The sequence below is a fragment of the Scyliorhinus torazame genome, chromosome 30 (assembly GCF_047496885.1).
Source record: "Scyliorhinus torazame isolate Kashiwa2021f chromosome 30, sScyTor2.1, whole genome shotgun sequence".
NCBI lineage: Eukaryota > Metazoa > Chordata > Chondrichthyes > Carcharhiniformes > Scyliorhinidae > Scyliorhinus > Scyliorhinus torazame.
This window is the reverse complement of record NC_092736.1, coordinates 12,388,061-12,412,452: the sequence shown is the minus strand read 5'-3', so window position 1 is coordinate 12,412,452 and position 24,392 is coordinate 12,388,061. Positions and strand designations below refer to the sequence as shown.

At 49.2% G+C, this 24,392-nt stretch overlaps 1 protein-coding gene across 1 annotated transcript in view; it reads left to right on the top strand.

The window, feature by feature from the left end:
• Positions 1–24,392, top strand: part of LOC140404386 (protein ERGIC-53-like) — a 91,201-nt gene that overhangs the window by 12,085 nt on the left and 54,724 nt on the right. The window contains exons 4-9 of the mRNA XM_072492832.1: positions 5,080–5,141; positions 8,554–8,653; positions 11,066–11,189; positions 16,440–16,495; positions 17,249–17,375; positions 19,777–19,970. Of these exons, the coding sequence (XP_072348933.1) occupies positions 5,080–5,141; positions 8,554–8,653; positions 11,066–11,189; positions 16,440–16,495; positions 17,249–17,375; positions 19,777–19,970 (663 nt within the window). The remainder of the gene's footprint in view (positions 1–5,079; positions 5,142–8,553; positions 8,654–11,065; positions 11,190–16,439; positions 16,496–17,248; positions 17,376–19,776; positions 19,971–24,392) is intronic.

Here is a 24,392-nt window from a genome sequence, read left to right as displayed (position 1 = left end):
AAATATTGCTAGCCCCCACTGACCCGGACTTTCACCACCTGAGATATTGCTCCCGCCACTCCTCTCCAGAACCCCTCCAGTGCCGGGCATGACCAAAACATATGGACATGGTTCGCCGGACTCCCTGAACACCTTCCACCTCTGTCCTCTACCCCAAAGAACCTACTCAACCTCGCCCCCGTCAAGTGCGCTCTGTGGATCACCTTAAATTGTATCAGGCTGAGCCTGGCACATGAGGAGGAGGAATTGACCCTACCTAGGGCATCAGCCCACAGACCTTCCTCAATCTCCTCCCCCAGCTCCTCCTCCCATTTACCCTTCAACTCTTCTGCTAGCGCTTCCCCCTCTTTCATCTCTTGGTGTATTGCCGAAACCTTGCCCTCCCCGACCCATACACCCGAGATCACCCTATCTTGAATTTCCTGTGTCGGGAGCAGCGGGAATTCCCTGACCTGTCGCCTCACAAAAGCCCTCACCTGCATATATCTGAATGCATTTCCAGGGGGTAGCTCAAACTTCTCCTCCAGTGCCCCTAGGCTCGCAAATGTCCCGTCGATGAACAGGCCCCCCATTCTTCTATTCCCCGCCCGGTGCCAGCCCTGGAACCCCACGTCCATCTTCCCCGGGACAAACCGGTGGTTACCCCTGATCGGGGACCACACCGAGGCTCCCACTGCACCCCTATGCCGTCTCCACTGGCCCCAGATCCTTAACGTTGCCGCCACCACCCTGCTCGTGGTATACTTTGATGGCGAGAGCGGCAACGGTGCCGTCACCAGCGCCCCCAAGCTCGTTCCTTTGCAGGACGCCATCTCCATCCTCTTCCATGCCGCCCCCTCTCCCTCCATAACCCACTTACGGATCATCGCCACGTTTGCTGCCCAGTAGTAGCTCCCTAGGTTTGGCAGCGCCAACCTTCCTCGGTCCCTACTGCGCTCCAGGAACCCTCTCCTTAACCTCGGGGTTTTGTTTGCCCACACAAACCCCATAATACACCTACCTACTCTCTTGAAAAGCCTTTGATGATCACGATGGGGAGGCACTGGAACACAAACAAAAACCTCGGAAGGACCACCATTTTTACCGACTGCACTCTACCCGCCAACGAGAGCGGCAACATGTCCCATCTTTTGAAGTCCACCTCCATTTGGTCCACCAACCTCGTCAGATTCAGTTTGTGTAGGGCCCCCCAGCTCCTGGCTATCTGGATCCCTAGATACCGAAAAGTCCCCTCCGCCCTCCTCAGCGGTAGGTCCCCATCCCTCTTTCTTGGTCCCCTGCCTGTAGTACAAAAAGCTCGCTCTTCCCTACATTGAGCTTATAGCCCGAGAACTCCCCAAACTCCCTCAAAGTCTGCATGACCTCCACCATCCTCTCCATTGGGTCCGCCACGTACAGCAGCAGGTTGTCCGCGTATAGCGACACCCGATGCTCTTCTCCCCCGCGGACCACCCCCCTCCATTTATTAGACTCCCTCAGTGATATGGCCAAGGGTTCGATCGCCAATGCCAGCAACAGGGGGGGCCAGAGGGCACTCCTGCCTCGTTCCTCGGTACAGCCGAAAGTACTCCGACCTCCGCCGGTTCGTCACCACACTTGCCACCGGGGCGCTGTAAAGGAGCTCAACCCAGCTAATAAACCCTCCCCCGAACCCAAACCTACGCAACACCTCCCAGAGGTACTCCCACTCAACTCGGTCAAAGGCCTTTTCCGCGTCCATGGCTGCCACTATCTCCGCCTCTCCCTCCTCCGATGGCATCATTATCACGTTTAAGAGCCGCCGCACATTCGTATTTAATTGCCTGCCCTTTACAAATCCCGTCTGGTCCTCATGTATCACCCCCGGGACACAGTCTACAATCCTCGTGGCCAGCAGTATCTCCCTCCATTGTCCGCTACGATAGTCTTTGCCTCAAATGACACATGTTTTCCCACCAGAATTGCCACCCCTCTGTTTTTCGCGTCCAGTCCCGAGTGAAATACCTGTCCTACCCATCCCCTTCTTAACCTAACCTGGTCCGCCACCTTCAGGTGTGTCTCGCCCCCGCCGACTAGCCATCTCCTTTTCTGGGCCAGTCCCGTGACCGCGTCTCCCTCACCTCCGTCCCGGCCAGCTCTTCTGTGTCCCATTCCCTTTCGGCCAGTGCAGCAGCAACCCTGTTTCCCCCCCCTTCCCTCCCCCCCCACTAGATCCCTGTCTAGCTTTTTTGCTCCCCCCATATCACTCCCGTAAGTCAGCTGACGCCTGCTGACCCCGGCTTCCCCCGCCATCCCTTTGACCCCCCCGTGTGGGAATCTCCCCATCAGTAGATGTTCCTACGCTTCCCCTCCCACCTTTCTTCCCGTGCGCGGGAGAAAACCCCCGCGCTTTCCAGAGCCTGCCCCGCCCCCCCTGACGCAGCTCCTGTCGCGGCCTTGTCTCTCTCCCCCAGCCCATATAACATTCCCTGCGCGTGCTTGCCCCCCTATATACAACCGCCATCATACTTCAACCCTCAAATACCCCCCACCCTCACAAACCCTCAATTAGAGTCCATCTTTTCTGTTAGTATAAAGGTCCACGCCTCTTCGGGCGTTTCGAAGTAGTGGTGTTGGCCATTGTGTGTAACCCACAGTCGCGCTGGTTGCAACATTCCAAATTTCACTCCTTTCCGATGCAGCACCACTTTGGCCCGGTTGAAACCCGCTCTCCGCTTAGCGACCTCCGTGCTCCAGTCCGGGTATATTCTGATCTCTGCATTGTCCCACTTGCTGCTCCGCTCCTTCTTGGCCCATTTCAGGACCCTCGCTCTGTCTGTGAACCGGTGAAATCTCACCACCATCGCCCTTGGTGGCTCGTTTGCTTTGGGCTTCCTCGCCAGCACCCGGTGCGCCCCTTCCAGCTCCAGCGACCCCGGGGGGGCCTCCGCGCCCATCAGCGCCCCGATCGTTGTGCCCGCATATGCCGCGGCGTCGGCCCCCTCCACTCCTTCTGGGGGACCCAGGATCCTCAAATTGTTTCTCCTCGACCGGTTCTCCAGGTCTTCGAGTCTTCCCGCCCACGTCCTGTGCAGCGCCTCGTGCCGCTCCACTCTCTCCGCCAGGCCCACGAGCTCGTCGTCGTTCTCACTCACTTTTTCCTGGATCTCCTGGATCTTCACCTCGTGGGCTTTCTGGGTTGCCCCAAGTCCTTCAATTATTGCCAGTATAGGCGCCACCATCTCCTTGCGCAGCTCCTCGAAGCAGCGCTTGATGAATTCTTGCATCTCTTCTTTGTCCCCGGCCGCCGCCATTTTGTTTATTTTACCCTTCTTCTCCCGCTGCTCCAGTGCCGTTTTTTTGGCCGTTTCGCTGCGGGTCCGGTCCATACAGGTTAGTGGGGGACCTCTCCCCTCTCTTCCCCACGGGTTGGCTGCGTGAAAAGTCCCGTTGGGGCTCTTTTATCGAGCCCGAAAGTCCGTCTTCGCGGGAGCTGATGATTCGTGCGGCTTAGCTCCGCATAGCCGCAACCGTAAGTCTTCATCAGCAATTTCTGGGACAATAAAGTCCGTCCCTTCATCCAACTCGTTAATGTGGATCGTGAATAGTTGAGGCCCCAGCACTGATCTCTGCCGCACTCCACTAGTTACAGTTTGCCAATCTCTGAAAATGACCCATTTATCTTGATACTTTGTTTCCTGTTAGCCAGTCTGGTATGCATATTAATATGTCATCCCCAAAGCCAAGAGTTCTTAACTTGTGCAGTAACTTTCATGTGGCACCTTATCGAATGCCTTTTGGAAACATCTACTGGTTCCCCTTCATCCACCCTGCCTGTTACATCCTCAAAGAATTCTAACAAATGTATCAAACAAACTTTTCCCTTTCACAATTCTGTTTCATTGTGAATTTCTACGTGTCTTGCTACAAACTCCAGCATTTTCCCAATGGCAGATGTTAGGCTAGCAGGCCTATAGTTTCTTGCCTTCTGTCTCTCTCCTTGTCGTCACATTTGCAGTTTTCTAATCTGTTGGGCCCTTTCCGGAATCTAGGGGAATGTGGAAGATTACAACCAATGCATCCACTATCTCTGCAGCCTCCTCCTTTAAGCAGGAGCAATCGGCTAAAGAGGGCTCGTTTGTAAGGTTATTGAGGAAAGAGCTGGCACAGCCAGAATGGGCTAAATATGCCCACCTTCTGTGCTGTAATATTCAATGTCCTGATCGAGCAATGAAGACTGGGGTGATGTGGAGGAAGAATGGTGGGGGAAGGGGGGAGGGGAGGAAGAATGGTGGAGAGGAGGAAGAACAGAGGGGGAAGTGGTAGGAAGAACGGAACAGTGGGGGGAGAGGGGAAAACAGTGGGGGGAGGAGGGAAGAACAGTGGGGGGAGGGAGGAAGAACAGTGGGGGGAGGGGGATGAACGGTGGGGGGGAGGAAGAATGGTGCATTCAGTATAAGAAAGGAAAAAGAAATGTCAAGGAAAAGGAATGTGGTAGGTGGGAAAGAGGAAAAATGGAAAATTGGCAAATACAACCATAGGTGATTTCAGTAAAGGAGACAAAACATCAAATGAAGGAGTGAGGATTCACGGATCGATGGGCAGATGCAGGCAAATTCGAAACACGGGACCGATAAATGAAGAATGTAGAATAGCTGCAGACTTCTGACCAAAGGCTCATAAAACCCAATAATTTGATTCCAACCACAAGAGAACTTATCAGTTTGGACAATGAGGCAATGTTGCTCAGTGATATGATCAAAATCACTTTGTGATTTCAGTGGCGAAGGCTGTTGAAATGCTATCGCTACAAGAGTGTTTGTCCTTCTGCTCATGTGATTGTAAGATTGCATCACCCCCTCTGCTCCTGAAGGTGGCTGATGCCAGGCTAGCGTTATCTGGAGGGCTGTGGTTCACAGGGAAGCAATTACGGCGAGGGGAGGGAGGGGGGGGCGGAGCAGAAGGGAGTGCAGGGGGAACCCACTGATCTGCTCACTAGTGTGGTGGATCCACATGCCTTAGAATCCAGCATTCATTTGTCTACAAGCTCCGCTCTGAACCCCGTTGCACCCATAAATGAAGGTTTGCTCACCCTAACCTGCTTTTTACCCTGTCTCCTAGGTGAACAATCCAGCCATCCTTGTGGTGGGAAATGACGGGCAGCTCACGTACGATCACCCAAAGTGAGTTTTCGCTTTATGTGGGGGATGAATTTAGGGCTGTTTTACATTTTAAAAAAAAGAACATTCGGCAGCACAGTGGCGCAGTGGTTAGCCCTGCGGCCTCACGGCGCCGAGGTCCCAGGTTCGATCCCGGCTCTGGGTCACTGTCCGTGTGGAGTTTGCACATTCTCCCTGTGTTTGCATGGGTTTCGCCCCCACAACCCAAAGATGTGCAGGCTGGGTGAATTGGCCACGCTAAATTACCCCTTAATTGGAAAAAATGAATTGGGTACTCTAAATTAATTTTTTAAAAAACATTCTTGTTTTGCGCAGAACCTTTACTTTTGTGGCCTCAAAAAGTCAGAGATTTGCAACATCTTTTTTTTGTAAACTTCTCTCCAGTCAGATAAAGTGGAGATTTGTTTGAAGAGTTAGGGGAACTTTTTTTTTCTTTTTTATAAATTTAGTGTACCCAATTTTCTTTTTCCTATTAAGGGGCAATTTAGCGCAGCCAATCCACCTACCCTGCACATCTTTGGGTTGTGGGGGCGAAACCCTCGCAAACACGGGGAGAATGTGCAAACTCCACATGGACAGTGACCCAGGGTTGGGATCGAACCTGGGACTTCAGCGCCATGAGGCAGCAGTGCTAACCATTGCGTCACCATGCTGCTATAAGGGTTCAGGGAACTGAAGTGACAGCTTGATGTCAAATCTTAATTTTTAAAGGTTTTTCTCTGGTCTGGGAATCCTAGTATCATGCAAGAGTGCCTTTAAGAAATGGATGTGTAAGCGATGTACCTTTAAGAAAACAGTGATGTCATAGAGTGGGTGGAGCTGAGCTCAGTTCAGCCATTTTGCAGTTTGGTTTTTCCAAGTTTTTAGTTTCAGTTTAAAAGCACTGTCTGTGTGTTTCCAGAGAGCTGCAAGTTTTGCAGTTTGGTTTTGCTGAGAGCAGCTAAAAAGTGCCTGGCTGGTTTTGCTGAGAGCAGTTTAAAAGTAGAAAGCCAGTTTGCGACAGTCTTTGCCATTCTACAGAAAAAATATATATCCTTTAACTTGATGTGATACTGTTTGAAGGTGTTAAGTCTCTTGGAAGTTTAAAGGAACATTTTAAGGAATTATTTACTGTTGCAATATTTTCTGAGTTATCTTTGAAGTAAGGGGTGTTAAGAGATCCAATGTTTATTTAAGATGTTAAATTGAGTTCATGGAATAAACAGTGTTTTGTGTTTAAAAACCCATGTGTCCATAATTGTAATCCCACACCTAGGGAACAAGCCGTATGCTCGGAAAAGCAACACATCCATTAAAGGGAGAGGTTGGTTGAACTCCATGATACATTTTGGGGTTCTGAAATCGCCTCGCCCATAACACTAGCAAGAGGCTATATATTTTTGTCTATCCTGTCATGAAGTCTTATTATGTAGCACCCTGGGACGATCGGCTTCTATGAAAGGCAGGAGATAAACAGAATTATTTATTATTTTGGTTGCCTCAAGAAGACGATCATGGAATCCCAACAGTGCAAAATTCAGCCCATCAAGTCTGCACCACCCCTTCAAAAGAGCACCCTTCTTAAACCCACGCCTCCACCCTATCCCCGTAACCCAGTAACCCCACCCAACCTTTGGACACTAAGGGGCAATTGATCATGGCTAATCCACCTAACCTGCACAACTTTGGGTTGTGGGGGTGAAACCCACGCAGATACGGGGAGAATATGCAAACTCCACACGGACAGTGACCCAGAGCCGGGATTCGAAGCCAGGTCCTCAGTGCTAACCACTGCGCCACATGCCGCCCCCTTGCAGGCCAGGCTTGGTAAGACGTCACCTTTTCCCTTTGCTTCAGGACCCAAGTGAACAGGTTTTGCAACCCTGTACCTCTTGTGGTCACTTTTCTGGCCCCAGCCTACAACCACCATGTTTTCACTTCACATCTCGCCATCGGGAGTTTTTGAACAATTAGCCTCCAGGTGATTATGTAGCAATCTAATTCTTATATTTCCATTCGGCCCATCATGTCTGCATCATTTCGCCTGCCTTCTCCCCATAACCCTGCAGGGTGCTTGTTTGTGAATTCGCTCTCATAAACCTGCCTCCACCACGCTGTCAGGCAGTGCATTCCAAACCCGAACCTCTCGCTGTGTGGAAAAACTCTTTCTCGTGTCACTTTTGCTTCTTCTACCAGTTACTTTAAATCTGTGCTCTCTGGTTCTCGATCCTTTCACAGGCAAGGACAGTTCCCCCCCCCTCCCCCTATCTATTCTTCCACGGGCCTCGGGGATTTTGAATTCTTCTATCATACCTCCTCTCGGCGTGCTCTTCAAAAACTGCAGTCTCAACTCCTCCAGTCTATCTTCTTAACTGAAGATTCTCGTGTCTTATACAAGTTCAACATGGCCCCCTTGCTCTTTCTCTCTACAAATATATTTGGTACTTTTGTACCAAAGTGATACAGCATAGAATTATAGAATCATAGAATCCCTATAGTGCAGAAGGAGGCCATTCAGCCCATCAAGTCTGCACCAACTGTGTGGAGTTTGCATTTTCTCCCCGTGTCTGCGTGGGTTTCCTCCGGGTGCTCCGGTTTCCTCCCACAGTCCAAAGTTGTGCAGGTTATGTGTATTGGCCGTAATGAATTCCCCCTTAGTGTCCAAAAGGTTAGGCGGCGTTATTGGGTTTCGAGGATAGGGTGGAGGTGTAGGATTAGGTAGGGTGCTCTTTCCAAGGGCCGGTGCAGACTCGGTGGGCTGAATGGCCTCCTTCAGGCCACTCTGTAAATTCTATGATTCTACAAATCCTCTGAAATAGCTCGCAATCTAGGTCAAATCCCCCATCCTATCCTCGGAGAAAACCAGAGCACCCGGACGAAACCCATGCAGACACGGGAAGAATGTGAAAACTACACACAGGCAGTAAACTGAGGTTGGAATTGAACCTAGGTTCCAGTGCTGGCACGGTGGTACAGTGGTCCGCACTGCTGCCTAACAATGCCAGGGGCCTGGGTTCAATTCCTGCCTTGGGTGACTCTCTGTGTGGAGTCTGCACATTCTCCCCGTGTCTGCGCGGGTTTCCTCCGGGTGCTCCGGTTTCCTCCCATAGTCCAAAGAAGGTTAGGTAGATTGACCGTGCTCAAACTGTCCCATAGTGTCCAGGGATGTGTAAGTTAAGTAGGCTTTCGGGGATAGAATGGGGGCCAGGTAAGTTGCCCTGTCAGAGGGCCGGTGAAGACTTGATGGACCGAATAGCCTCCTTCTGCACTTTAGGGATTCTATAGCTGTAACCACTGTGCCACCCCTAGTAACTCTATTCCATGTTGATAAAATAACTTAGAAGCAAGAAATCGCTTTTATGTCATAACTTGTCTACTTCAAATATGTTTATTAAAATTGTATTTGGGTTCATTTATCCTTTAATCCAAATTTCAGCGATGGCGGAAACCAGGCTTTGGGCTCCTGTTTCAGAGATTACCGCAACAGCTATCACCCTGTCGGAGTCAGGGTAAGGTATTACCAGAAAACATTGCAGGTGAGCAGTTCGGTTATTTTAATACTGACTTTATTAAACGTGTTAACATTACAGATTTAGTTCCCTCATGTTTGACCATTGTCTCGAGTGCCTTTATCCTGGACGCATTTTCAGTGTTCGCCTGTGTTGAGGTGCAGCGCCCAGACTGCATGTTTTTTCATGAAAGACTTTGAATCTATATTTAGTCATCGGAGAGGGAGGGAGGGAGGAGGGAGAACAGTCGATGGCTGATTGTCCAATTTCGATGTTCAGTGATGGTGTTCCTCAAAACTATTGTTGATTGTCATTAAAAAAAAAACAAATCTTGTTCATTAATGCCCTCTAGGGCAGGAAATCTGCCGTCCTTACATAGCCTGGCCTACATGTGACTCCAGACCCACAGCAATGTTACCCCACTGTTACCAGACTCCTAAATGACCCTCTTATGGACTGACTTCATTAACACTACACCCTGTATGCTTCACCCGATGCCAGTGCTTATGTAGCTACATTGTATATTGTGTTGCCCTATTAGGTATTTTCTTTTATTCCCTTTTCTTCTCATGTACTTAATGATCTGTTGAGCTGCTCGCAGAAAAACACTTTTCACTGTACCTCGGTACACGTGGCAATAAACAAACCCAATCCAATGTGGTTCATGTGGGCGGCACGTGGCGCATTGGTTAGCACTGCTGCCTCACGGCGCCGAGGACCCGGGTTCGATCCCGGCCCCGGGTCACTGTCCGTGTGGAATTTGCACATTCTCCCCTTGTCTGCGTGGGTTTCACCCCCACAACCCAAAAAGATGTGCGGGTAGGTGGATTGGCCACGCTAAATTGCCCCTTAATAGGAGAAAAAAATTTGGTTCTCTAAAATTGTCCGAAAAAGCAATGTGGTTCACTGTTAACTGTCCTCCTGAATGGCCTAGCAAACCACACAGTTCAATGACAAATCAGGATGGATGGCAAATACTGTTCTCAACAGTGACACCACACCCTATGAAAGAATACATTAAAAAAATTCATGTTGTAGATTCTCATTTATTATCTGTTGGCAATTTTCCAATTTTGGGAAAAGGGATTCTTGGGATGCTCCCTTTCCATAGCTAAGTTGATGTGATCCATTGGCGATGATTTTAGAAGCCAATTGCAATCACCAGTGCGTCAGGGAGATTAGTATCGAGTATCTTGGCCATCAAACCATCTTTTTTTTTCTCCTTTCACTGAATTTTTGTGGACGGTCGTTAGCACAGCAGCAAATTGAATCCACCCGGGATGACGTATATCCAATGTCCCAGCCTTAGTTGAGCAGCTAATATTGGTGAATGCAGTCAGGGAGATGACTAGCCCTGGGCTGCAGCTGGCTGGAGCCTCTCCTTAAAACACTTCCACTTCATCCAAAATCAATTAGTGACGGATAGGAAAAGACTCTCCATCTAGCCCGGGTTCCCCCACAACACACGCACGCACCTTCCAGCCCCCCCCTCCCCTTTCTGTGCACAATATGAAATTGTGATCTCCTAGGAGAGGTGGAAACACTAGATTTTTTAAATGCTGGACCGTATTGTGGTGGATGGGGATGGAAAACCTGCCAAATTATTTCCTGGACTCTCCCTAGCCAACGGAAACGAATCCAGGAGATCTCACTTGCTCTGGCCAATTTTACGCAGTGTCTGACTTTTGTGCGTGATGAGGATTCAGCTTTGCTCCCAGCCTCGCGCTGAGCCGGAGAATCAGCGCAAACACGTCCCGCGCCGGGCCAGAGAATCAGCACAAACACGCCCCGCGCCGGGCCAGAGAAACAGCGCCACGCCGCCCCAACGCCGGCGCGCGATTCTTCGAGGTGCGGAGAGTCGGTGCCATTTGCGCGGTGCTGGTTGTGGGCCGCTGTCCGTGGCCGGGCTGCCAATTCCCCGGCCCGGATGGGCCGAGCAGCCATGCGGAAACGGCAGTGTCCCGCCGGCGCCGTTCACCCCTGTGGGGCGGGGAAAAGCGCTCCTTCACCGGGGGGGGACGGGGGGGGGGGACTCTGATGGGGTCTGGCTCGCGATCGGGGCCCACCGATCGGCGGGCTCGCCTCTCTCCCCCCGGGCCTACTTTGTTGCATGGCTGGCCCCTGAACCCCCACGCCATGTTGCGTTGAGGCCGGCGCGCTAAAGAAGTCCCCCGCGCATGGGCGGGTTGGCGCGGTGCCCATTTGGCGCCAGGAAGGGAGGCTGGAGCAGCGTGAACCGCTCCAGCGCCGTGCTGGCCCCCTATGGGGGCCAGAATTGGTAGTCCCCGCGCTCGTTTCGCTTAGTCTCCATTTCGGAGAATCGCGCCCTTAGTCTCCATTTCGGAGAATCGCGCCCTGGGTCTCCATTTTGGAGAATCGCGCCCAAATAGTTTTGTTGCAGTGTTGTACTGATGCTGCTTTCCGCTCCAACCCTTGCAGCTGTACCTAAACGTGGGGGTGACCGATTTTGATGAGAACTATGAGTTTTGTGCGGAGGTCAGAGACATGAACCTTCCTTCAAGCGGATACTTCGGAGTCTCCGCAGCTACTGGAGGAGTTGCAGGTGAACAAGTGTCATGTGAGAGTATCTTTAAGAAATGGGTGTTTAAGAAATGTACCTTTAAGAAATGGGTGTTTATCAGTGATGTCAGAGTGTGGGTGGAGCTGGGCTGTCTGTCATCCTTTTACTTTCGTTTTAGGCTGTTTGCTGCAGGGTTTGTTTTAGTTTTGTTTTCAGTGTTGGAGCTGAAGCCAGACAGAGCAAGTGTACTGCTCTTCTCTCTGCCATGAAAAGACTATCTCTTAATCATTTGGCTAATTCAGAATTATAAATGTTCTCCGTAGTGAATATAAACCTAATGTACTTGTGTTAAAAGGTGTTTCTTTTGTCTTCTGGATGTCGTTTGGGAATCTATTAAGGATTACTTAGTGTTGTATTCTTTGGGGGTTGTATTTGAATTGATGGTTGCTAAGATGTTCATGGTATGTTTTAAAAAGATTAACTTGAGTTCATAGAATAAACATTGTTTTGCTTTAAAAAATACTTTTCCATTTCTGCTGTACCACACCTGCAGAATGGGCCGTGTGCTCCCCATACCACAATCTATTAAAAGTTGTGGGTCAGGTGAACTCCATGATACACTTTGGGGTTCTCCAAACCCTGGCCCATAACACAAGGAAGGAAATTGGATGGGTTCTTGGGGAAAAACATTGCCAGGCTGAGGGATGGAGAGGGTGGATTGTAATTATCTGGGCTGGTTTGCGGAGAACAGTTATGGATTCAATACGCTAAGTGACTCTCTGGTGCTAATCGATACCGTAGACTATATATTAGTACGAATGGCACTTGTATAGATTTTCTTGCACTCTTAATTAATTTGGGAAAACAATGTGCAGAATTTTTTTTTTTTTAATTTAAATTTTTAAAAATAAATTTCGAGTACCCAATTATTTTATTTCCAATTAAGGGCCAATTTAGCGTGGCCAATCCACCTACCTTACACATCTTTTTTGGGTTGTGGGGGCGAAACCCACGCAAACACGGGGGGGAATGTGCAAACTCCACACGGACAGTGACCCAGGGACGGAATCGAACCTGGGACCTTGGTGCCGTGAGGCAGCAGCGCTAACCATTGCGCCACCGTGCTGCCCCGCAGAATTTTATTTAATGTTTACTGGCCTACGGTTCTTTTTTAAAAAAATAAAAGAACATTTATGATCAAAATGCAACATTAACTTGCATTTATAATGTGCTTTTTCTGGGGTGAAACAACAGGAGCATTGTCCAACAGCATTTGACACATTGTTACACAGTGAGATCTCGGGACTGCTGAGCAGGAGCCTGGTTGCTAGCACAGAACATAGAATCAGTGCAGAAGGAGGCCATTCGGTCCATCGAGTCTGCACCGACCCTCCGACAGAGCACTCTACCCACAGCCACTCCCCGTAATCCCGCGCGTATTGATCACAGCCAATCCACCTAGCCTGCACATCTTTGGACTGTGGGAGGAAACCGGAGCACCCGGCGGGAGCCCACGCAGACACGGGGAGGACGTGCAGACTCCACACAGACTGTCACCTGAGGCCGGAATTGAACCCGGGCCCCCGGCGCTGTGAGGCAGCTGTGCTAACCACTGTGCCACCGTGTCGCCCCCCTTATCTCGTTCTGAGAAATGAGTTGCTGCTAGGACTTTTGGACATACTTCGTCGAACTTTTCAATCGAGAAGATGATAACGGCCGGAATGTGTTCCAGGGAGGAATGTGTGCCGATGAACCTGGTAGACTGTAGTGGACTGATGGCAGTGGAAGAGGAGACAAGGTGCCTTCTGAAGGACCCGTAGGGTATAGGGAAAAATTTAGGATTGGTGACTGGAAGAACCTCACCAAGTGAGGGACATTTGGGACAACCCTCATCTGGGATAGGTGGAGGTGGGGGAGAAGTGTATTATTCTTGATGGGTAAGCCAAATGACATTTCCCCCTCTGTATTTATCTTAAACACGTAATGAATTCTCCACAGTGTACGATTAGCATAAGACAGTGTAGCTTTGGTTCCATCTAGTGGTGCAATTGAAGCTAGACTCCGTTGGGATGAGATGAAAATGAAAATCGCTTATTGTCACAAGTAGGCTTCAATGAAGTTACTGTGAAAAGCCCCTAGTCGCCACATTCCGGTGCCTGTTCGGCCCTGGGTCACTGTCCGTGTGGAGTTTGCACATTCCCCCCGTGTTTGCGTGGGTTTCGCCCCCACAATCCAAAAAGATGTGTACGGTAGGTGGATTGGCCACGCTAAATTGGCCCTTAATTGGAAATAAAATAATTGGGTACTCGAAATCTATGTTAAAAATTTTTAAATAACAAAAAAAAAATTCTGCACATTGTTTTCCCAAATTAATTAAGAGTGCAAGAAAATCTATACAAGTGCCATTCCGTCAGACTTGGTGGAAAAAAAATCAGAGTCACTGTTTTCTGACTGAATCTAAAATTGGTCAAATAGCAGTTTGAAAATATTGCCGTCCTTTGTCAAAGACTCAATTCGTCAGCAAGGCTGCCTGCAGCTGAACTGCTCGCTTCGCAGTCTTGATGTCCGGTTTGACGGTGAGCTGGAAATTCTAGCCCATACCTCTCCGCTCTGTTAGCGAGATCATCGCCTTCCACCTCCCACACCATTGTCCACCTCCTCTCCTGCACCAGCCCATCTGCCGATGACGCCTCCGTCTGCTTGTTCCTGACCCCTCCTGGCCAGTCTCCCACTTACTTTCATCTGCAAACCTGAGCTCTTCCAAACTCTGCTTCCCAAATCCTACTGGCGCATGGCCCCTTTCACCAGTCACCCCTGTGTTCGCTGACCTCCGTTGTCCCAGGCCCGACAACATTGGTGATAGGGACTTGGGTCAAGGATTGGGGCAGCAGAGTTTGGGTCGAGCTCAGGTTTACAGAGGATGTAAGGATTGGCAGTACTTTGATTTAAAATTCTCTCACTTTTGTTCAGATCCCTCCATGGTCTTGTCCTTCCATGTACCTACGTGAGCTCCCCCAGCTCAAGAATAGTCTGCACTCCTCCAACCCTCGCCTTTTGTAAATCCCCAATCCGCTTTGCTCCACCATTAGCAGCTGTACCTTCAGCTGCCCCGGTCCCAAGCTCAGGAATTCCCTGCCTCAACTTCTCCATGTCTCGAGATTTACCCTCATCCAAGTTTTTCCTTAAAACCTACCTCTTTGAACAGGTTTTATGATCATCTATCCTAATGTCTCTGTGATGCTGTGTCAAACGTTGCCTGTCTCCACTTCACTGAACTGCCTTGTGTTGTTTTCCCCTGTTAAAGATACTACGTGAATGAAAAATGAAAATCACTTATTGTCACAAGTCGGCTTCAATGAAGTTACTGTGAAAAGCCCCTAGTCGCCACTCATGCTGGATTTGATAAAAATTTAAAAGGCTCTGGTGATTTTAGGTTAACTCTTTGATAATAATCTTTATTGTCACAAGTAGGCTTACATTAACACTGCAATGAAGTTATGCTGTAGCTTTACAAAACCCTGATTAGACCTCAGTTGGAGTCACTGGGCGCGATTCTCTGAGCCCCGGGCCGGAGAATCGCGCAACCGTGCCACGCCGCCCCGACGCCGCACCGACACCGCCCCGACGCCGCCCCGACGCCGCCCCGACGCTGCCCCGACACCGGCCCGATGCCGGCGTGCGATTCTCCGAGGAACTCTGCGCGAAGGGCGTGGGGCGGCCTATGCGGGGGGGGGGGGAATGGGGGCTCCCCCCCCAGGCCTACTTTGTTGCGCGTCCGGCCCCAGAATCCCAGCGCCATGTTGCGTCGGGGCCGCGCGTTCCGTAAAGCCACTGCGCCTGCGCGGGTTGGCGTCGCCCCCAGTGCGCACTAGGAAGTGAGGCTGGGGCCACCTGTGGGGGACAGAATTGCGAGTACCCGTGTCCGTTTCGCACCGCCGTGAAGCGCGACGGCCACTCTGTCTCGCGATCGGAAAATCGCGCCCCCATGTGCAGTTCTGGGGACCTCGCCTTAAGAAGGATATTTTGGCCTTGGAGGGAGTATAGCGTAGGTTTACAAAAATGACACCTGGACTACAGGGACCAAGTTTCGAGGACAAGGGGACTCCCCATGGTGGCCATGAGATGTGCTGTGGCACAAAAGGTGCCTCTTGTCGAGGAACTCTGTTTAGGCCTGTTAGCACCATCAAACGGGCAAAACCCCCCCCCCACACCCCACCCCCATCAATCACAGTACCAGCCAGAATGCGGCAGAACCAGCAATCCAGCCACAAAAGCGAGGAGTGGGAAGCCACAGCCTCGGAGCAGCGATGTCCACGTGGCGATACAGAACCGGCGACGACGGAACCCACAGAATTGCCAGTGCCTACCCTGATGGGGAAAAAAATAAAGAAGTTCATCATCACCGGGCTCCAGAAACACAAGTCACGAGGAGAGATTACACAAATTTGGCCTGTTTTCACTAGAATTTAGAAGGTTAAGGGGCGACGTGCTCAAAGTCTTCCAGATATTAACAGGAAAAGACTCCACTGTTTGGAGATTCTACATCTAGGGAGCATGAAAATGAAATGAAATGAAAACCGCTTATTGTCACAAGTCGGCTTCAAATGAAGTCACTGTGAAAAGCCCCTAGTCACCACATTCCGGCACCTGTTCGGGGAGGCTGGTATGGGAATTGAACCGTGCTGCCGGCCTGCCTTGGTCTGCTTTCAAAGCCAGCGGCTTAGCCCTGTGCTAAACCAGCCCCTAAGGCTTCAAATGAAGTTACCGTGAGAAGCCCCTAGTCGCCACGTTCCGGCGCCTGTTCGGGGAGGCTGGTACGGGAATAGTCTACAAATTCGGGCCAGACCGTGCAGGAGAGACGTTAGGAAGCACTTCTTCACTCAAAGGGTGGGTAGAGATTTGGAACTCGCTCCCACAAACAGCTGTTGGTAATTTAAAATCTGAGGTAGATAAATCTTTGTTGAGCAAAGATACTAAGGAATATGGGCCAAAGGCAAATATATGGAGTTGGGTCATTGATTAGCCATGATCTCATCGAATGGCGGCAGGACATACCCGAGGGGCTGATTGGCCTACTCCTGTTCTTCTAAGTTTCAGTCAGTAGTCTGCACCCGGTTAAAGTCCGATTATTTTAGGGACGTTTCTCTGGATGTCACCGCTAACTATCGGGAAAGGCAGACGCTGAATGTGTCTTTCCATTCTGGTTTTGGCAAGAACTGAAAAGTGCACCTCAGACGGGTTGAGGCCAGTCACGGCAACACTGTGTAATTTTGTGTGTCTCTCCTCTTGCAGACGACCACGATGTCCTGTCCTTTCTTGCATTCAGCCTGACGCAGCCTGGGGTGATGGTGAGTACTGTGGGGCGCGCAGCCTTTGTTGGGCCGAAAACGGCCACCCCGACAACCCGTGCTGTTGAGCAAATCAGCCAACCTACCTCAGCCCTGCTGAGACGACAGGGCAAGCAACGCTTTGTGCGTCGTTGCACAAATGGCAGATAATCCTAAGGGAGTTTTGTGGAGAGCACTTACCCCGTGTAGTTCATGCCCCAGTGACTAGTCGTTACAGCTGACTTATGAATTCTATTGAATGGTGCGTTACGAAAATTGCAAAGCAGCTGTCACTGCAGCAATGTAATAGTGGTTTTCAATTTAGAATTTATACGATGATTTGCCTTGATATTAGCTTCTTCTAATCCAGAAAAAAAATTCCTAACAGGAGGAAAAGTGGACAATTTAGGAGAGCTCATCACCGGCACAGTTGAATTGGTGGGTTTTAAGAAAGTCATCGAGTCATAACTCTCAGATCAAGGCCATTCAGCCCATCAAAACTGTGCCAGCCCTCTGTAGGACGGTGCCATCCCCTCAGCTCTTATCCCCAGGTCTACTTTACAAGAATGCCTATCCAATTTCTATCTGCTAGCTTTTTATTCACAATATATTTCATGAAGTACAAATTCCCTGGTTGTAGCGTTGGGATTTGAACTTGCGGCTCTGTTTCGTTAGTCTAGTAACGCAACCACCAGTCTACCGTTCTCCGTGTGCAAAATGCCAAACTTGTGTTCGTTACCTGACCCTGGTTCACCCTTTGTCTGTGACATATAGGATCCTTCAAACCAGATGTTAAATAGAGAACACGAGGAGTATCAGAAAGAGTACGAGCGCTTTGAGAAAGATTTGGAGAAACGGAAAGATGAATTTCTGAAAGAACACCCAGAGTTGCGCACGCCAGGTACTGTTGGCCAGTTGGAAAGTGCGGTGTATTCTTCAACTGCCTTTGCTCAACGCTTGAATCTTTATAGCTTTGTTCTTGATTATCTCCCAGAGAACAGTCATTATTTATCCACTTGGTCAGTTGTGGGGAGGTGATGGCATAGTGGTATTGTCACTGGACGGTATTCCAGAGACCCAGGGTAATTCACTGTGGACCTGGGCACGCATTCCACCAAAAGAAAACCTGGAGTTAAAAAGGTCTAACGATGACCATGAAACCATTAATGATTGTTGTAAAAACCCATCTGGTTCACTAATGTCCTTTAGGGAAGGAAATCTGCCGTCCTTACCCGGTCTGGCCTACATGTGACTCCAGACCCACAGCAATGTGGTTGATTCTTAACTGCCCCCTCCAGGGCAATTAGGGATGGGCAATGAATGCTGACCCATCCGGTGATGCTCACAACCCATAAATGATTTCTTTAAAAAAGAATTTTCACTGGTTACTTCAAACATCCCAATCAAACCACCTTCTGAGGAATATAACTCTGATCTACCCAGTGTACCATAAGTAAGTCCAATCTGCTCTTCCCTCCGAGGCCACAACTTGGTAAGCTGTCCATTGTTGGGTCATGCATTGACCTCCATTTGGAACAATTTTACATTTTGGTCATCCAGAAGTAGGCATTATTGGATTGACTGCCCGTTATGAGAGTTCAATGAAAAGGGAACTGCAGTAAAGGTGTTGACCCGTTTTATACTATGCCCCAAAGTCCAAATCACCCCCAGAGAGACCTGGAGATCCACCAGAACCCTTCTTTCTCAAGATGTGGAGATGCCGGCGTTGGATAGGGGTGGGCACAGTGAGAAGTCTTACAACACCAGGTTAAAGTCCAAAAGGTTTATTTGGAATCAGAAACAGGTGAGTGAAGAGGTAGGTTAACCCCCCCACCATCTGGCCTGGGCTTGCAAAATCCTACTAACTGTCCGTGAGACAATTCTCATGGCTTGAGACAATTCACACCTGTTTAACCTGTGATTATCCCTCTCACCAGTCGCTTCGTCTGGACCTGTAAAGACTTAATTACCTGCAAAGACTCGCTTTCAAAGCATCATCTTGCATCATTGACTTTGTCCATATATGCTGTGCTTGTGTAACCCACCTCTTCGCTCACCTGAGGAAGGAACTTCTTTCTCAAAGTCAAGCGATGATGTTTGGAATTGTTTCTAGGCTGTCATTTGTGGGAGAATGGTATTTTAAGTTGGAAGACAGTTTATTTTTCCTGACCTCCGATTACCTGAAACATCCATATATAAGTAATGAGTGTGTATGTATATATAAATTGCCCTGGGTGACAGTCATTCTGTCATCATTGATCAGAAAGCAACTAAAACCATTGGCATTGCAATGGCTGAAATTGGGCTTGAACAGCAATCTTCCTTTCGCCGTTCTCAAATTCAGCCCAGATTGATTCACAGATTGTCTCTCCATCTTCGTTGTAAGGAGTTGGTGGGTGGGGCGGGGTGGGGAGATAAGGAGTTATCCTGTTCTTGGTATCAGTGGCACAATATATATATATTTAAAATTTAGAGTACCCAATTATTTTTTCCTATTAAGGGGCAATTTAGCGTGGCCAATCCACCTACCCTGCACATCTTTGGGTTGTGGGGGGGAAACCCACGCAAACACGGGGAGAATGTGCAAACTCCACACGGACAGTGACCCAGAGCCGGGATTCGAACCCAGGTCCTCGGCGCTGTAGGCAGCAATGCTAACCACTGGGCCACCGTGCTGCTCCTCAGTGGCACAATATTAATCAGAATACAAAGGGCTGGATGCTCCGTTGGCGGGATCGTCCCCTTCGCCGGCAGCGCACTCACACCCGCGGATCTCCCGAAGGCGTGGGGGTGCCCACAACGGGAAACCCCATTGGCCGGCTGCCGGGGACGGAGGATCCTGCTGCCAATGGGGGTGGCGGCGCACCGGAAAACGGGTGCGATGGGATGGAGAATCCCCCCCAACATAGTTTTACTGGGAACATTAACGAGAATTCAAAACCCAATTGGTCTATGCACCCTGTCTGGTTAATGAAGCCTCCCCTGAATGTCCTGTTGGGTTCATTAGTGGCTGTCCCAGTCACGCCTGTGCCAAGAAAGGCGAAATAGAACATCTTCAAATTCTCCTGAGGTTCTTCATTCTAGACTAGATTTTCTGATTGGTATTTTTTTTTAATAGAATCCATTTATCTTATGATTGTGCCAATCAGATAATCTAGACGTTTGGAGGTGTATAAAAGGACATTTATTCCGCACCAGTTTTAGACTCTACTAGACTGTTCACTTCCACTGAGAGGGGTGCGAAAGGCTTCAATTCACCATGCATTTTATTTTATTTTTCTGAAAAATCTAAACCCTTGTAGAGGACGTTTTCGAGACGGAGGATCAGCGGGAGTTACAAATGGTTGTTGGGGGACAGTCGGTGATTCATCAGGTGCTGAAGGTACTTCGGGAGAGGTTGGACGAGGCATTCGAAGAGCAGAAGCAGTACTCGGAGCGCTTGAGCACGATGGGCAAGGACCTGCGCACGACCACAGCGAGAGATGCCTTGGAGCAGGCAAGTGCAGGGGTGGTGCTTTTCAAAATAAAAAAAGGCCTTTCTGTTCACCCGTGGCACAAAGCAGATTCGGCAGATACAGACATGACTGAGCAAAGAACAAAGAAAAGTACAGCACAGGAACAGGCCCTTCGGCCCTCCAAGCCCGTGCCGACCATGCTGCCCGACTAAACTACAATCTTCTACACTTCCTGGATCCGTATCCCTCTATTCCCATCCTATTCATGTATTTGTCAAGATGCCCCTTAAATGTCACTATCTGCCCTGCTTCCACCACCACCTCCGGCAGCAAGTTCCAGGCACCCACTACCCTCTGTGTCAAAAAGCTTGCCTCGTACATGTTCTCTAAACCTTGCCCCTCGCACCTTAAACCTATGTCCCCTAGTAATTGACCCCTCTACCCTGGGGAAAAGCCTCTGACTATCCACTCTGTCTATGCCCCTCATAATTTTGTAGACCTCTTATCAGGTCGCCCCTCAACCTCCGTCGTTCCATTGAGGAAACCGAGTTTATTCAACCACTCCTCATAGCTAATGCCCTCCATACCAGGCAACATTCTGGTAAATCTCTTCTGCACCCTCTCTAAAGCCTCCACATCCTTCTGGTAGTGTGGCGATGAGAATTGAACACTATACTCCAAGTGTGGCCTAACTAAGGTTCTATACAGCTGCAACATGACTTGCCAATTCTTATACTCAATGCCCCAGCCAATGAAGGCAAGCACTGATCCCTGCGGAACACCACTAGTCACAGCCCTCCAATTAGAAAAGCATCCTTCCATTGCTTCTCTCTGCCTTCTATGACCTAGCCAGTTCTGTATCAACCTTGCCAGCTCACCCCTGATCCCGTGTGACTTCACCTTTTGTACCAGTCTACCATGAGAGACCTTGTCAAAGGCCTTACTGAAGTCCATATAGACAACATCCACTGCCCTACCTGCATCAATCATCTTTGTGACCTCTTCGAAAAACTCTATCAAGTTAGTGAGACACGACCTCCCCTTCACAAAACTATGCTGCCTCTCACTAATATGTCCATTTGCTTCCAAATGGGAGTAGATCCTGTCTCGAAGAATTCTCTCCAGTAATTTCCCTACCACTGACGTAAGGCTCACCGGCCTGTAGTTCCCTGGATTATCCTTGCTACCCTTCTTAAACAAAGGAACAACATTGGCTATTCTCCAGTCCTCCGGGACATCCCCTGAAGACAGTGAGGATCCAAAGATTTCTGTCAAGGCCTCAGCAATTTCCTCTCTAGCCACCTTCAGTATTCTGGGGTAGATCCCATCAGGCCCTGGGGACTTATCTACCTTAATATTTTTCAAGACGCCCAACACCTCGTCTTTTTGGATCTCAATGTGACCCAGGCTATCTACACACCCTTCTCCAGACTCAACATCCACCAATTCCTTCTCTTTGGTGAATACTGATGCAAAGTATTCATTTAGTACCTCGCCCATTTCCTCTGGCTCCACACATAGATTCCCTCCCCTGTCCTTCAGTGGGCCAACCCTTTCCCTGGCTACCCTCTTGCTTTTTATGTACGTGTAAAAAGCCTTGGGATTTTCCTTAACCCTATTTGCCAATGACGTTTCGTGACCCCTTCTAGCCCTCCTGACTCCTTGTTTAAGTTCCTTCCTACTTTCCTTATATGCCACACAGGCTTCGTCTGTTCCCAGCCTTTTAGCCCTGACAAATGCCTCCTTTTTCTTTTTGACGAGGCCTACAATATCTCTTGTTAGCCAAGGTTCCCGAAAATTGCCATATTTATCCTTCTTCCTCACAGGAACATGCCGGTCCTGAATTCCTTTCAACTGACACTTGAAAGCCTCCCACATGTCAGATGTTGATTTACCCTCAAACATCCGCCCCCAGTCTAGGTTCTTCAGTTCCCGCCTAATATTGTTATAATTAGCCTTCCCCCAATTTAGCACATTCACCCTAGGACCACTCTTATCCTTGTCCACCATCACTTTAAAACTTACTGAATTGTGGTCACTGTTCCCGAAATGCTCCCCTACTGAAACTTCTACCACCTGGCCGGGTTCATTCCCCAATATCAGGTCCAGTACAGCCCCTTCCCTAGTTGGACTGTCTACATATTGTTTTAAGAAGCCCTCCTGGATGTTCCTTACAAACTCTGCCCCGTCTAAGCCCCTGGCACTAAGTGAGTCCCAGTCAATATTGGGGAAGTTGAAGTCTCCCATCACAACAACCCTGTTTTTTTAACTCTTTTCCAAAATCTGTCTACCTATCTGCTCCTCTATCTCCCGCTGGCTGTTGGGAGGCCTGTAGTAAACCCCCAACATTGTGACTGCACCCTTCTTATTCCTGATCTCTATCCATATAGCCTCACTGCCCTCTGAGGTGTCCTCTCGCAGTACAGCTGTGATATTCTCCCTAACCAGTAGCGCAACCCCGCCACCCCTTTTACACCCCCTCTATCCTGCCTGAAACATCTAAATCCTGGAACGTTTAGCTACCAATCCTGCCCTTCCCTCAACCAGGTCTCTGTAATGGCAACAACATCATAGTTCCAAGTACTAATCCAAGCTCTAAGTTCATCTTCCTTCCCGTAATACTTCTTGCATTAAAACATATGCACTTCAGGCCACCAGACCCGCTGTGTTCAGCAACTTCTCCCTGTGTGCTCTGCCTCAGAGCCATACTGGCCCTATTCCCTAGTTCTCCCTCAATGCTCTCACCTTCTGACATATTGCTCCCATGCCCACCTCCCTGCCATACTAGTTTGAACCCTCCTGTGTGACACTAGCAAACCTCGTGGCCAGGATATTTATGCCTCTCCAGTATAGATGAAACCCGTCCTTATATAGGTCACACCTGCCCCGGAAGAGCTCCCAGTGGTCCAGATAACAGAAACCCTCCCTCCTACACCAGCTGTTTTGCCATGTGTTTAGCTGCTCGATCTTCCTATTTCTAGCCTCACTGGCACGTGGCACAGGGAGTAATCCCGAGATTACAACCCTAGAGGTCCTGTCTTTTAACTTTCTGCCTAGCTCCCTGAACTCCTGCTGCAGGACCTCATGCCCCTTCCTGCCTATGTCGTTAGTACCAATATGCACAACGACCTCTGCCTGATTGCCCTCCCCCTTCAGGATGCCCTCTACCCGTTCGGAGACATCCTGGTCCCTGGCACCAGGGAGGCAACATACCATCCTGGAGTCTCTTTCACGTCCACAGAAGCGCCTATCTGTGCCCCTGACTATAGAGTCCCCTATGACTATTGCTTTGACCCTCCCTTCTGAACATCAGAGCCAGCCGTGGTGCCACTGTTCTGGCTGCTGCTGTTTTCCCCTGATAGGCTATCCCTCCCGACAGTATCCAAAGGGGTATACCTGTTCGAGAAGGGGACAACCACAGGGGATTCCTGCACTGACTGCCTGCCCTTTCTGGTGGTCACCCATTTCTCTGCCTGCACCCTGGGTGTGACCACATTTATATAACTGCGATCTATGACGCTTTCCGCCACCTGCATGCTCCTAAGTGCATCCAATTGCTGCTCCAACTGAACCGTGCGGTCTGTGAGGAGCTCCAGTTGGGTGCACTTTCTGCAGATGAAGCCATCCGAGATGCTGGAAGCCTCCCGGACCTGCCACATCTCACAGTCAGAGCACTGCACCCCTCTAACTGACATTGCGTCAATTAATTAATAAATTAAATTTAAAAGTTAAAAAAAAGTTACTGTTAACTATATGTTAATGCTCTATATGCTATATATGAATTATGTCTGTGACAAAGTTAGTTTTTAGCACTGAGATATAGACACTATTAAATTAATTCTGTGATGAAGTTACTGGCATTGTTACATTTAGCAACAAATTAATTTGTATTGCAAATTAACGAAAATTCACTCGAAAATACTTAACTCTTGAGTCTTGTTGATCCATAACTTTGAGCTTGTGTTCTATTGTGTGCACTGGATTTAATGATTCCAGTGCTGTTCTGGCTGGTCTCGCAATTTCCAGCCCCCCACCCCTATAATCTCACTCACATTCAAAACTATGTTACCCACATGCAAACTCTCACCATGTTATGTTCGCTCATTGTTCCTGTGCTCGTTGGTCTCTGTGAGCTCACTGTCTAGTAACGTCTCAATTTTAATCACCTTATCCTTGTTATAAAATCTCTCATGGCCAGGATCCTTGCTATCACAGTTGTCTCCTCCAATCCTGCAAGCTTCCAAGATCTTTGCACTCCTCCAATTTTGGCCCCTTCCACCTCTATTGTTTCATTGACTCCATCATTGGCGGCTGAGCAATCAACCCTTAATCTCACCTGCTCTCGACTTTTCCCTCCTTCTCTAAGACTCTGCTTAAAATGTGCACCTTTTAACACGATGAGTCTCCAATGAATCTTCTTTTAATATTCAAGGGAGGAATGTTGGCCGAGATACACTGTTTTC